A 12,813-nucleotide genomic window follows, 5' to 3' on the forward strand; every position below is an offset into this window, starting at 1 on the left:
GCATAGAATAAGAAGTGTGGATGAAGTTAGGGGCCTCTCTTACTGTAAATAGGTGCTGTGCTCAATATTTTTGGGTGTTAAGATTACTATTGATATTGATTACTGTTGATTTGAATAGATTTGCTAGCAGTATTTATTATGTGCAGAGCTTCTTAATTGTGACATATAGATTGTTGACTCCACTCTGATTTGGGAGATTAGATAGAGTTAGACTCCAGCTTGATTTTGACAATTTCTCTTTCCAGCTTCTAAAAAGGAGCAGCTGAGTAATCAATTTGAGGGCATTGTCCTTGCTGCATAGAGGCTGTGCCTTTCTATGGTTAGGCTGAAAACATTTAAGTGATTTCTATTCTTGCAGAATAGCCCTTCACTGGTACTGAGCAGTTCTCATACCAGATTATAATTGTGATTAGAATATGGCTGGAGATAAATAGATGTGACAATAATAAGGATCCTTGTTAGTGGAGTTGATGGATCTTTAGTTGTGTTTCAGGTTAATCTCTAATAAAATAAGTTTGGGGTTTTGTTTCGAGTAAGAATTTGATCTTCAGAAGTATGATACAGATCATTGTTCACTGGAAAGGTGGGGCATTGCTTCTGTACTCCTAGTAGCTGAGTTTGAGTTGCATCACGCATTCAGAATTGGCAGCCTTAGGAAACATAAGCACAATAAGTTAGAATCTTTAAAACAGTTCTCTGTTTACATGGCTAGAGATGATAAAGTGACATTATGAGCCATTGAGATTTTTCTGTGCTTTTGGTTTTTTTTTTTGTCTTTGAGATTTTTTTACCAGTTCTACAGAAGGAAGCAAGATAATAGCCACCCCATATAATAACGTACTAAAATTTAGTAACCAGGTGCACAAATAATAGCTGTTTAGTTTGGGAGTTCAAAAGAAGCCTTTCTTTCTGATTTTGAAAGCTTTTTATTGCAAACCTAAGTAACAAGAATACAAATAGAGCAGTAGCTGTAAATGGTTGTATGAGGAAATTTTGTTCTAAAAAGTCTGTATACTGAAGTCAAATGTGTTAGAGAACATTTACCTTGCATTTCATTGCTCTTCCTGCAGCTTATAAATTGGCATAATTGTTTTTGGGGAGGGGGAAAGCTGATGAACATAATGTGGGACACAGCTGGTCTTTTGTGGAGATAACTTTTCAAATTAGAAAGTAATGGCTTAATTTTTTGTTTTACTTCTTCATATAATATAAATGGAAGATTTGAAGACTTCCATAGCTGCTACAACTAGAAAAGCATGCATTCAATACAGCAGAAAAATAGGCAATGATTAATCACTGCACTAACTTGGAAAGCCAGCATTTTTTATGGAATGTTTCACTGGTTTAAAATGAAAAAGAGGAAATGCATTAAAGCTCAAATTTACTGGACTGGAGGGATGCCCCAGGGGGCAAGTGAAGAGATGGATGTTTTTAATTATTTTTACATCTTGTATTATGGAATAACACATTTGATTTTGTTTATGCTTTTCTCAGTCTGTGTAGCAGAAGGACTGACTCTGAACCACTGGTACTTCATACACTGAGATAGTTCCCATTTCTCCATCTCTGGAGATCTTGTGGAAACTCTTACATCAGGCTGTGTCCAAGCATAACCTCTTTAAGAGGGTTTTCTCCAGAAAATTAAAGAATTGGAAAGAATGTACAGAAAAGCACATGAGCAAAGCTTTAGCACTTGGATTAAATTCCTTTTTCCTTTTTTCACGGTATGACTGGGGTTAATAAGGAAGTCCAACTTAAAAATGCCTTTGAGACCCTTCAGCAAGATAACAGAGCAGTTTAAAGAAAAACTTTGAAAATGCTTTGAAGCATTTATATATTTTTATCAATTCAGAGTTGATGATGTACTCTTTAGGAATGCACATTTGTTTCACTTCAGGGTTCCTGACAATGGCTGTACATTTCCACCAGTTTTGCTGAAATCTGTGTGTTCTGTTTGAGTGTTGGTAATTATGGACACATTCCTTCCAGAGCTTCTCCATTTGAACTTAACAGGAAGATTTGTCTGTTGATAAGCACTTTGATATTTGCTGATCAACTTCTTGTTGCTACTTACAGGTAGTGGCAGAGTCAACTTTTGAAAGCTGAGGGCTTTCCTTCTGCGTGTTTTGGGTATCAGATAGAAATTCCTGCAGAGGCCATGGGCTTTCATCTGCTGACATTCACAACTTAACAGTTGTTTTAAATACCAAACTACTTTAATTCTAATGCTTGTGTCTTTTGATTATATACACAAGTCATGAAAATTACTGTAAAAATATTTGAAAGTGTAGGCAGGGGGTTTTTCTTACTAGTAGGGGCTGAACAGGGCTTTCAAATATTTCTGGAACATTTCATAATGTGTGACTGAAGGTAGGCCAAATGACCTACATTTGCTTTGTTTTCATTTGCATTAACCAAATGTGAGCAGTCTGTACTTTCCTATGGGCATGTCCTAACATTCATCTTAGACCATCATTTGAGCCTCAGGAGGGGTACTGCTCCTGTATGGCAGAGGTTATGCTGGTGAAAGGTGGATGGCTAAAAACAGGGATATTTTTCCTTGACAGCCAAGTCTAGGAATGTTCCAATTAGCTTTTTTTACCAGAAGTGAGGTAGTTGATCACTCCTGTTTTGTGGGATTTTTTTCTGCATGTTGTAAGAATTGCTAGTGCTTGTGTATTTTCATGTTTAGCTCTTCAAACTTGTTGTGCTTGTCGAAGCTTCCCCGTGAACTTCAGTCACAGAGGGGTGTTAATAACTGGGAGTTGCATTTGCTCTGTCATGTCTTTTTCATTTGAGGTAAGAGCTTGAGGCTTTGCTTTGACATGAGTGTCTTTGTCAAGACAAGCAGTAGTAAACCAATGGATTGATTCCCTGGTCTTGAGGGTCTCTCTCTGGAATTAGAGATACTCCATGTTTTCTTTGGCATGCTCTCATGGGGTGAGATTTAGGCTATGTGGAGGAGTACAGTGATGAAGTTGTAGGCTTATTTTAATTCCAGTTTCTGGCTGGCATTCCAATTTCTAGATCTAATAAGAGAGTTGTAAATGCTGAGGGAGAAAGAAAAAAAAATTTCAATCTCTGCCAGGCTTTACTGATATGCTTCACATTGTAAGCATGTTGATCCTGTTGTCTTCCGTAACTGTCCAAGAAAGCCTGAACTGCATATAGATGGAACAAAGATAATTTGTATTTTCATTTAACTCCAAAGAGGATAGCTCCAGTTTGGGAATGCCTGAAGTAGTCCTGCTGGTTTAGAATTTGAAAGTTCCTTTTAAGGATAAAGTAGCCCAGCTATGATTCTTTGTTATTTTAACTTCCTTTTTCATTTTTTTAACCTTTATATGTTACCATTTTTCTGTGCTGTGGTTCTCCCTGCCAGCGTATTTTCTGTAATTTATGTTCAGTCTTTTCAGTCAGGCAAGGTATATGGTTTATTCTAACAAATACCATATGAGCAAATCTGCCTTTGTATGACATATTATTTATTTGCAACAAGAAAATAGAGCTGTTGTTCCCACAAGAGTTGGGCTTACTGTGTGTTTTCTGTAAATACCATACCTGAGTAGACCTTTTTGCTCCAAAATCACTTCTGGTAAAAACAGTAAAAAGAGGCTGGGCATTGCTTCAAGAATAATATATATGATCTGCATGTGACCATCCTCCTTTTTTTCAAACAAAGATTAGCTGAATGTGTCAAAATTAAAGTGGAGGAAAGAAAAAGTGTAAATAAAAACATCAAGTCACTGTCACTCTTGAGCTATACATTGCTTTGCAATAGTAGGTTAATATTTGGCTTTTTGAAATCTGGTGTTTCAAACTGTCTGAAAAACTGTGCAAATTGTGTTCTGTAATAACAGTTCAAAAGATTTTTTAAAAAAATAATTATTTGACAGCAGAATGTCTTAATTACTACACAAGGAAGATATGATTACCAGATGGCTAACAAAATTTTAATGGTATGTGTTTATGGAACAAGCAGCTACTTTATTCACAAGGTATAAAGAACATTAATTTGTAAATTGCTTTCCATATATGTCAAATTTCCTACCACCACCCTTGAGGCATTTGTTCTTTGGGACAGAGAATAGGAGGAGGTGGGGTAAAAGATACTTAAAAAGAGTAGCTCCTGGTGTTACCTTGTGGTCACTTAAAATTACAGAGTGGCCTCTTGATTTTTTTTCAGAGCATTGCTTCTTATTTGGAGCTGGTGGATACTAAAGGCTTTTAGACTGTTTGAAAGCAATCCAATTTTATGTGAAAGAAACTGGGATTTAGGATCAAATCTGATGGAGGGTTTGTGGATTTGGCAGCATCTAGCAGGTTTTGATTTGTTTCAGAAGTGTGATTCAGAATGCTGTGTTACACCAGACTCTACAGGAAGAGTGAGGCATCTGAAGAGATTCCCACGGTGAGCTGAGGATTGCCTTGAGCTAGATTAATTAAAATGTTCAAGACAGGGGTGTGTTTTGGAATGGTCTCAGGACCAGCCTCAGGCATTTGGATTGGCTTAGACAGTAGGAAGGGTCCCAGAAGGAATTTTTATTTTCCCTTGTGCCTACAACTCCAATAAAACTGAGCAGGGATGGCTTTTAGGTTGTAACTCTCACCTGGGAAGCGGAAGCTCAAACCTACCTCTGCAATTTGCCAAAGAAATGCACAACCAAAGGATTATAGGTGGAGATGTTTCTTTCTTGTGTTAAAGGCATGTGTTAACATGTGGAGACTCACAGAGGGGAAGCCATAAGGTCGTCATCGTGATGAGTGGTTGGTGAAAGCACATATTCTGAAGGAAGGCAGTTGGGTACCTTCCCTTCCCACCCCATGGCAATTAAATAGCCCTGTGAGCCTAGCATTTGAGAGCTCAGGCTTCATTTCTGAGAATTTAGGAAAAAAACAGATTAGAGTAGATCTTGGTAACCACAGAAGATGGGTGTGTAGAGTGTCTTTGAAACCCAGGAAAAGATGGAACTTTTAATTTGGGTGCTTTACCGATTAAGCAGGAGATGAACAGAAGCTGTTTTCAGGAGAAGGAATAATGGGTTTTAGACTTGGGGATTTCAGTTGTGCCTAATTCCAGCATAAATTCTGCATGTGATTATTCTGCAGAAAATGTTAGTCACTGCTCTTAATCACTAAATTGCCTTCTGGATTTTGGATAACAATACATGATAACATAAACCTTCATGCATAAATGCAATTGCTCTCAAGATTGCTTGAATGAAACAAAATAATCTTCTAATGACATATAGTGATTTAGGTTTTCTGGATTGTTTCTCTTGGTCAGAATTTTAATATCTTTTAAATGTATTCATAGGTAAAAACATCAGAGTTTTATCGATACTCCCGGCAACTGCGACATGAGGTTGACCAAGCCATGAATTACTTTCATAGCGTTCACCAACAGCCTTTGATGGAAATGAAATCGAACAAAATTCGTTCCGCCAAACCCCAGACTGCAGTATTTAGAGGAATGATAGGACACAGTATGGTAAACAGTAAAATTCTTCTCTTGCACAAACCAAGGGTCTGGTGGGAACTAGAGGGTCCTCAAGTACCTTTACGACCAGACTGCCTTGCCATTGTAAATAACTTTGTGTTCTTATTAGGTGGGGAAGAACTGGGGCCAGATGGTGAGTTCCATGCTTCATCCAAAGTGTTTAGATATGACCCAAGACAGAACACTTGGTTACGAATGGCAGACATGTCTGTGCCACGTTCTGAGTTTGCTGTTGGAGTGATTGGCAGGTATGTTTATGCAGTGGCTGGGAGAACCAGGGATGAAACATTTTACTCCACTGAACGCTATGATATTACTGAAGATAAATGGGAATTTGTGGATCCCTATCCAGTCAATAAGTACGGACATGAAGGGACTGTGCTTGGTAACAAGTTGTATATCACTGGTGGAATTACATCATCTTCAACTTCTAAGCAAGTGTGTGTGTTTGATCCCAGTAAAGAAGGGACAGTAGAGCAGCGAACACGGAGAACTCAAGTGGTCACTAACTGTTGGGAGAACAAATGTAAAATGAATTATGCGAGATGCTTTCACAAAATGATTTCTTATAATGGTAAGCTTTATGTCTTTGGTGGTGTCTGTGTGATCCTGAGAGCTTCCTTTGAATCTCAAGGATGTCCATCTACAGAGGTTTATGACCCTGATACCGATCAATGGACTATATTGGCTTCCATGCCAATAGGTAGGAGCGGTCATGGTGTAGCTGTTCTGGACAAACAGATAATGGTTCTTGGAGGCCTTTGTTACAATGGTCATTACAGTGATTCGATTCTCACTTTTGATCCAGAGGAAAACAAATGGAAAGAAGATGAATATCCAAGGATGCCGTGCAAGCTGGATGGCTTACAGGTCTGCAGCCTGCACTTCCCTGAGTATGTTTTGGAGCATGTTAGACGTTGCAGCTAAAATGGAATGAAAAACCCAATCAAATGCAAAAGAGCTATACTAATTTGTTGAAAAAAAATTACAAACCAGTTGAATTCCGGCAGAGACATTTCCTTGTGTATAAGAACAATGGCTAAATGCTCAAGAGAAACAGGATGTACAGGGAGTGTACTTACCAAGTTTATTAGAAAAGGTGATAGTTGGTCTGACCTTGTGAAAGCTTTGTTGGTTTTTTTTTAACAAATATAATTGTAAGAATGAGAAAAAAATATATTTTTGAGTCTGCTTTTTTTTTTGATAACATTTTATGTCCACAATGTGTTCTCTTTTTTTTAATGGCCATTATACCACTATGCTTTTGAAATAAGTTGAGTTTGACAAAATATTTGTGAAAGGAAGAGAAGAAAGATGTTACTTTCATTTTTTATTGAGCATCAAAATACCTGTACTTGGGTACAACCAGGTATAAAGTAACAAACCAAACTATTTCTGTATCTTATGTTGTCTTTTAGATGCTTTTTCCATTAACTGCAAAGTATTCTCAAATCTACTAGGTGTTTTTGTTTTCCCTTATTTACGTTGGAGAAGAATTTTAACCCTTTTGCATGACCCTTTTCCTGGTTTTGTACAGTTGTACCAGTAAGTCTGCCAAAATGCAAATTACACATTTTCTACTAAATTGAAAACAAAGCATTTTTATATTCAAAACACTATTTCTATGCTGCCTTCTATTGTCTGTGTTGTGTTTGTTGGTGAGTAAAAAAATGTATAGACACATGTGCATACACTGTAAAAACTGTATATAAATGCATCTTTTTATGTGCAGTTACAATATTATATTTTAACTAGTGCACAGATTCAGCCATATCTGTTGAATTTAGGGTATTCTTTCATGAGCTAAATAGTTCAAAGTTCTTAAGTGAAACTGGAAGCCTCATTTGGTATCAAAGTATCTTATCTTTAGTATATACTGATTGATTCAGTAACCTTAAACTCTTTATATTGTTGCTACATAATGAACTGTTAGTTATTTGTTATTTTATAAATTATTTCTTAAAAAGTAAACTCATTTTACCTGAGTTTCTTTTTGGTTTCCATGTGCTGCCCAGTTTTCTTTTTTCTTAAAAATAGAAAATGACAATAAGCAAATGCTCAGCACTGCTGTACCCCACAGTTATTTTTGGAACTGGATATGCTACAATTTATTGTCAATACTTTTCTTATACTCACACTTCAATATGAGTACTCATACTGAAGTGTGAGTATAAGAAAAGTATGAGTACTCATATTGAAGTGGTATAATATTTTTATTATTATTATTTAATTATTAACTGTTAAGAACTACTGTGTTTTGAGAATGTGGAGTTAGGTGATTGGTTTGTTAGTATAATTTCTGTTTCTTTTATAAAAACCTGCAGAACTATGGCTACTGACCTTGGAGTGCCTGAATAGAGATGGCTGGTCCAAAAGGGTTTTGACTATTCCGTTGTGTTAACTTGCAGGTATAAATTACAGTAGATTGATAAGAATTATCTGCCAAGGCATAAATAGTAACAGTAACTGCATTTGGACTGTCTTTGTGGATGTAAATTAGCCACTTCTAGAGCCCAAAGGAGACATCTGGGCAAGCTGAAGGCTCACATGTAGTTCAGATGCTGAAACGTGAGCTGCATATTTTGTAAAATCTTATGCTGCTGTTTCATTTTAAGCAATAGACTTTACTTTATATGCAGCAATGCAAAACCACTTTATTCAGCATCTTCCAGTCAGAATTCACTGTAGAAAAGGAATGTACAGTACTCAGGGAGTTCAAAAGAATGCACTTACAAAGGGACCAAAATCACCCTAAATTTTCTATGTTAAAAATAACACCTACTTGTGTAAATGAATTTCAAATAATAGAAGTTAAAACAATGTGTAAAACTTCTCATACTGTGTTCCGGTATTTATAACATAATTTGTAGGAATTATGTTCTGGGTTGAAATGTCAGTTTTTGGAGCTATATGGCAAGTCATCAGATTTTTAGGATTTGTTTATTGTTAGAAATTATTTATTAATCGAGTATTTTCATATGTTTTAAAACGAAGAGGGAATGCTTGCCATCATAGCTGTAGTGATAAGTTATTTGCACCAGAAGGGACTGGACCAAATATTGATATTCAGCCTTCTGATGCAGACTAGTTTGCAGCTAAATTTGTCTTTTTTAATAAGAATTCAGTTTACTGAATTAGAAATCTAATTTACTTTCTTGATAGCCTAACTTAAAGAAAATGTGGCTTACACTAAAACCTCAGTTTCACTGTGAGACGTGTACATCACCCTACATGGGAAGAGATAAACTGACTCTGGTAGGTGCTGGCTGTGTGCTGACTGTACATAGTTCATGGAATATTGGGGCACAAGAGAAAAAAAAAACAAGTTGGGGGATTTTTGTTTGTTTGTTGGGATTGGTTTTTTTGTTGGTATGTTTGGTGGTTTTGTTGTTATATTTTTTGTCACCAGCTCATTTCTTAATGGGGCAGCAAGCTAATCCTGTGTGAGGCGGATGTCAAGGGCATGTTACATAGAGTACTTCACTTTGTGGGGCCAGAGCCAGTGTGAGGAGCAGCCCTGGATCTGGATATCTGGTGTTCAGGAGTCAGATGTCTTGGAGACATGGCCAAGACTTTATTAAAAGTAGTGGTAAGGATATGAGTGTCTCAAGTTACATTTTTGAGTCTGCATTTAAGTGCTTTCTGAAGTTCTGTGCACTCAGCAGCTGCCACTGAAGTCATTGCTGAGTGCTGACGCTTGAAAAATGAAGAACCAGAATGGTTTTGGTGCTCTGCTTTTAAGCTCATGTTTATCTTCCGGAGCCCAGTTCTGAAAGATCTTGTTCAGGATTGTAGTAGTAATTGTTCTCTGAAATTATAATTGAACTGTTAGTTTCAGCTTCCCTGAAGCTATGTCTCCACTGAGAGGCCGGCTGTAGCCTTTCCAGCATTAGGGATGGTTGGAATTTGCTTGGGATTAGAATGGAGGGGATATGTGAGAATGTTTTGTCAATTTACATATCTACCATGCTTTCATTGTTTGACACCTGAAATATGAAAATTAGCTTCTCTTCTCCTTTGTATAAGTATAATGGAACTTTTGAGACAGTTACTTTGGCTACTTGGAGGGATTTTTTAATTGATTTTTTTTTTTTTTTATGTTTGCTCTTAGTATTTAGCTCCAGATAATTTAGTACCTTAATGGGAACAAACCTAAGATGGCTAATAAGAATTGCCTATCACTATCAAATTTTGAGCATTATGGTCAGATTAAGATGGGTTTTAAAAAACATTTAAATGCCTCTCATTTGTCAAGGAATAGCTAAGTTCTGATCTTTGGTTATTAGATTTGAGGAGGTTCTCCTATTCCCATCCCATGATGGAATACCAGCAAATCTAAGGTCACCCACATATGATTTGCTTTGAAAAGCAAATGTACTTGCCTTTTTTTAGAAAGGTGGACATCGTGAGTTGCAGTTTAGGGGTTTTTTTTCCACATCTATAGAAAAAATGTATCAGCGTCATGTCTCAATTTAGCAACCAACTTCAGGAAGAAATTTTCTTTTCAGACGAGACAATGGACAAAAAGCACAGTGTTCCTGTAAAGGGACTGGATACTGCCAGTTCCCATTTCATATGCTCTTAGGTCTGTTTTTAGGGGGCAGATTTTTTTTGTAAGTGCTGCATAAGGAAAAAATAGCTCACTTTCTGCCACAAAGTGTTGGTAGTTTCATTGTGGGAGGCAATGGAATCTCCAATCAGCTGGCAAAAGGAAACTTTAGGTATTTTTTTCCCCATTAATTCAACTGGAAGAAAGCAGATCTTAGGTTTACAGAGGTCCTGCTGTTTCAGAAAGCACTGCTAGCAAGTGGCAGCATATGAGCTACCTGGCAATCTGCTTTTATGTTACTTTCTTTTGAAAAATGTGGATGCCCTACTTCCTGCAGTATGATAGCAGTCCTGTTAGAACTAGCTCTGAGGGTTTGACTGTAATATTTCCCTGATTCCTGAGCTTTGTAGCTATGTATTCTCGAGGCCCTCCTGCCTTAGAATCCTAAGTGCTGCCTTTCTTCATGCTGATAATATTGTAACTACTTGTGTCAGGGATGAAGCTTCACTTGACACTCAGGAAACAAAGATAAAATTCAGCAGCTGCAGATTCAAACTGATGTAAAAAACCCCATTGCTTAACTCATTATGTCCATTCTTTAGCAAAGGGAGGGTAAGCATTGTGGGGAGACACTGACAGTTCTTTAAAATAAACTTAGAGTTTGTGTCAGCCTGCATATGTCAGAGTCTTTTTAGAAGTAGTTGCATTTGTAGAGGTATTTTGCCTTTTTAATATACTTTTTCATTAAAAAAAAAAAAGTGAATTGGGCCCCAGATTCCTTTAACACTTCAGATGTGGACTTCACAAATGTGAATAGTCCAATACAAAGAAACAGAAAGTTCTAAGCTACTTAAAGGAAAACATGTAAGCACATGTGTTACTAAGCCTGTGCTTAAGAGTTTATTGGGTTGGGGCCATCAGAGAAAACATCTCTACTGCTAATAAAAATATATATAGGTGGTGAAGTTACTTGAATACATATAGGTGGTGAAGTTGTCTGTCACACATGGTGGAGTTTACTGAAGGAGAGTGGGAAAGAACATAACTGGAAAACTCATCATCTGTTTGAACACATCATCATCTTGCTGGTGTCCCGTAGCTAACATTCTGAGATCTTCATGTTTGTTAAACAACTTAAAGCTGCTTAAAATAAATACTAATGACTACTTTTGCATCTGTATTCTATTTTTGGAAGTTGGTGAGTAACTTGAAAATTTCCATTTTTTGTGGGTAAACTTCATAAAACATAGTTGTATGTGGCAGGTGGCAGAAAAACTAATTTGTTTTGAGCACAGCTTTCCTGTGTGTCCCTCTGCTAATTTTTTTTACGCTTCTCTAAGTTCAATTTATGTAATCTTTTAAAAATAGCTTTCAAAAATCAATTTTAAATACCTTCGGATTAATATTAAGTTGGTAGCTAGGGGAAGATAATTTCTATTTGCAGATGGTTTTTATTTATGGTTCTGGTAGAAAAATCTTACTGTAAGTCTAGGAAATGAAGTGCTCTGTAGGACTGTAAAGTCAGCTATATTTAGGGGGGCTTTAATTACCTCAGTGGGACCCACCTAAATTTTATGTCAGTGTTGGAGCAGGTGAAGGGAAGAGTGAATTTTGTTTTCATGTTAAATATTTTTCCCTATATATTGTTATTTTTGTAGATCTTTCTAAAATAAATTATTATATGCTGGAGATTGCAGTTCCACTATAATATTCCACAATTCCAGTGTACAATATCAGATTGTTTGTATTGAAAAGAATGTATTTGATAAGTTAACAGGAAAAGTTATTTTCAAACTGTGCTGTGTTTGTGTCTAGCTATTGGAAATACTTTTCCTATAGAAAATCAAAATTATATGTATATGTCCTCATATATACATTTGGATTAACTGTCTAATGATTACCCTAGGACTGCTATAAGCTTATCTAAATAATTTAAGAATTGTCTCTTTTTAAATATTTTAAAGCATTTTTCTTGTCTTCTTTTTTTTTTTTTTTGGCAGAAAGTAATTTTCCCTTGCTATGGCTACAGTATGCTCAGACTTGCATATGTGCTCTGTTTGGGTTTCAAGCTGAAAAAAATGTATAAAATGTGTATAAAGAAAAGTGTAAATAAAATATTTTTAATCTTTAAACAGTCTTGTGTAAGCTTTGTAGTACTCAAAAATGTAGTGGACCTGGATTATCTTCTCCAGGACTTCAGAGATTACTCAGTTAAACAGCTCTTCAAAACTGTCTTGCTGCAATATTTATGTAAGATTTTATTAAAGTTGTTCCATCAAGTTGGATGTGCTTATATAAACAACTTCAAGCTCTTCTCTTTAGCTTTGTTTCACAGGTGTCTTCCCTGTCTTAATTGCTGGAGTGTTTATCTATTTACTCTGCATTTCAGGCTTGAACAAATGTTCAGAGTTGACTTGGTTGTTACATTTGTCCCCTGGTGTGAAGTTATGAATTCAAACTGCCAAGGCTGAGCAGCCAGGGCAGCCTTTGGTGTTGGCCAGCAGCCAGGAGAGAGCATTCCCTGCTGTGGGGCTCCCAGACAAGGTGTGTTCCTCGCACACCTGGACCTCAGAGTGCCAGAAGGCCAGGTTATACTTCTTAACGTTTCCTGTAACAGGAAGGGGAAACTTCATTTCAGGATTAAGGTGTCAGATCAGCATTCAGTACCAGGGAAGAGGAGCAGGGTGGGAGGGCAGGTTAAACAGGTTATAATCCTATTTTCTCAAGCAGTCCGATGAAAGCCTTCCTTGTCAGTCCATTGCCA

General features: G+C 36.7%; 1 protein-coding gene across 7 annotated transcripts in view; it reads left to right on the forward strand.

The window, feature by feature from the left end:
* Positions 1-12,181, forward strand: part of KLHL15 (kelch like family member 15) — a 28,365-nt gene extending 16,184 nt beyond the window's left edge. For 5 of the 7 annotated variants that reach the window (XM_053936220.1, XM_053936221.1, XM_053936222.1 and 2 more), the window contains one exon: positions 5,318-12,181. In XM_053936220.1, coding sequence (XP_053792195.1) covers positions 5,318-6,427 — 1,110 coding nt within the window. In that variant the 3' untranslated portion in view covers positions 6,428-12,181. The remainder of the gene's footprint in view (positions 1-5,317) is intronic. The other 2 variants (XM_053936225.1, XM_053936226.1) reach the window with 2 other exon arrangements.
* The last annotated feature ends 632 nt before the right edge of the window (positions 12,182-12,813 follow it).

The sequence above is a fragment of the Vidua chalybeata genome, chromosome 2 (assembly GCF_026979565.1).
Source record: "Vidua chalybeata isolate OUT-0048 chromosome 2, bVidCha1 merged haplotype, whole genome shotgun sequence".
NCBI classification, from domain to species: domain Eukaryota; kingdom Metazoa; phylum Chordata; class Aves; order Passeriformes; family Viduidae; genus Vidua; species Vidua chalybeata.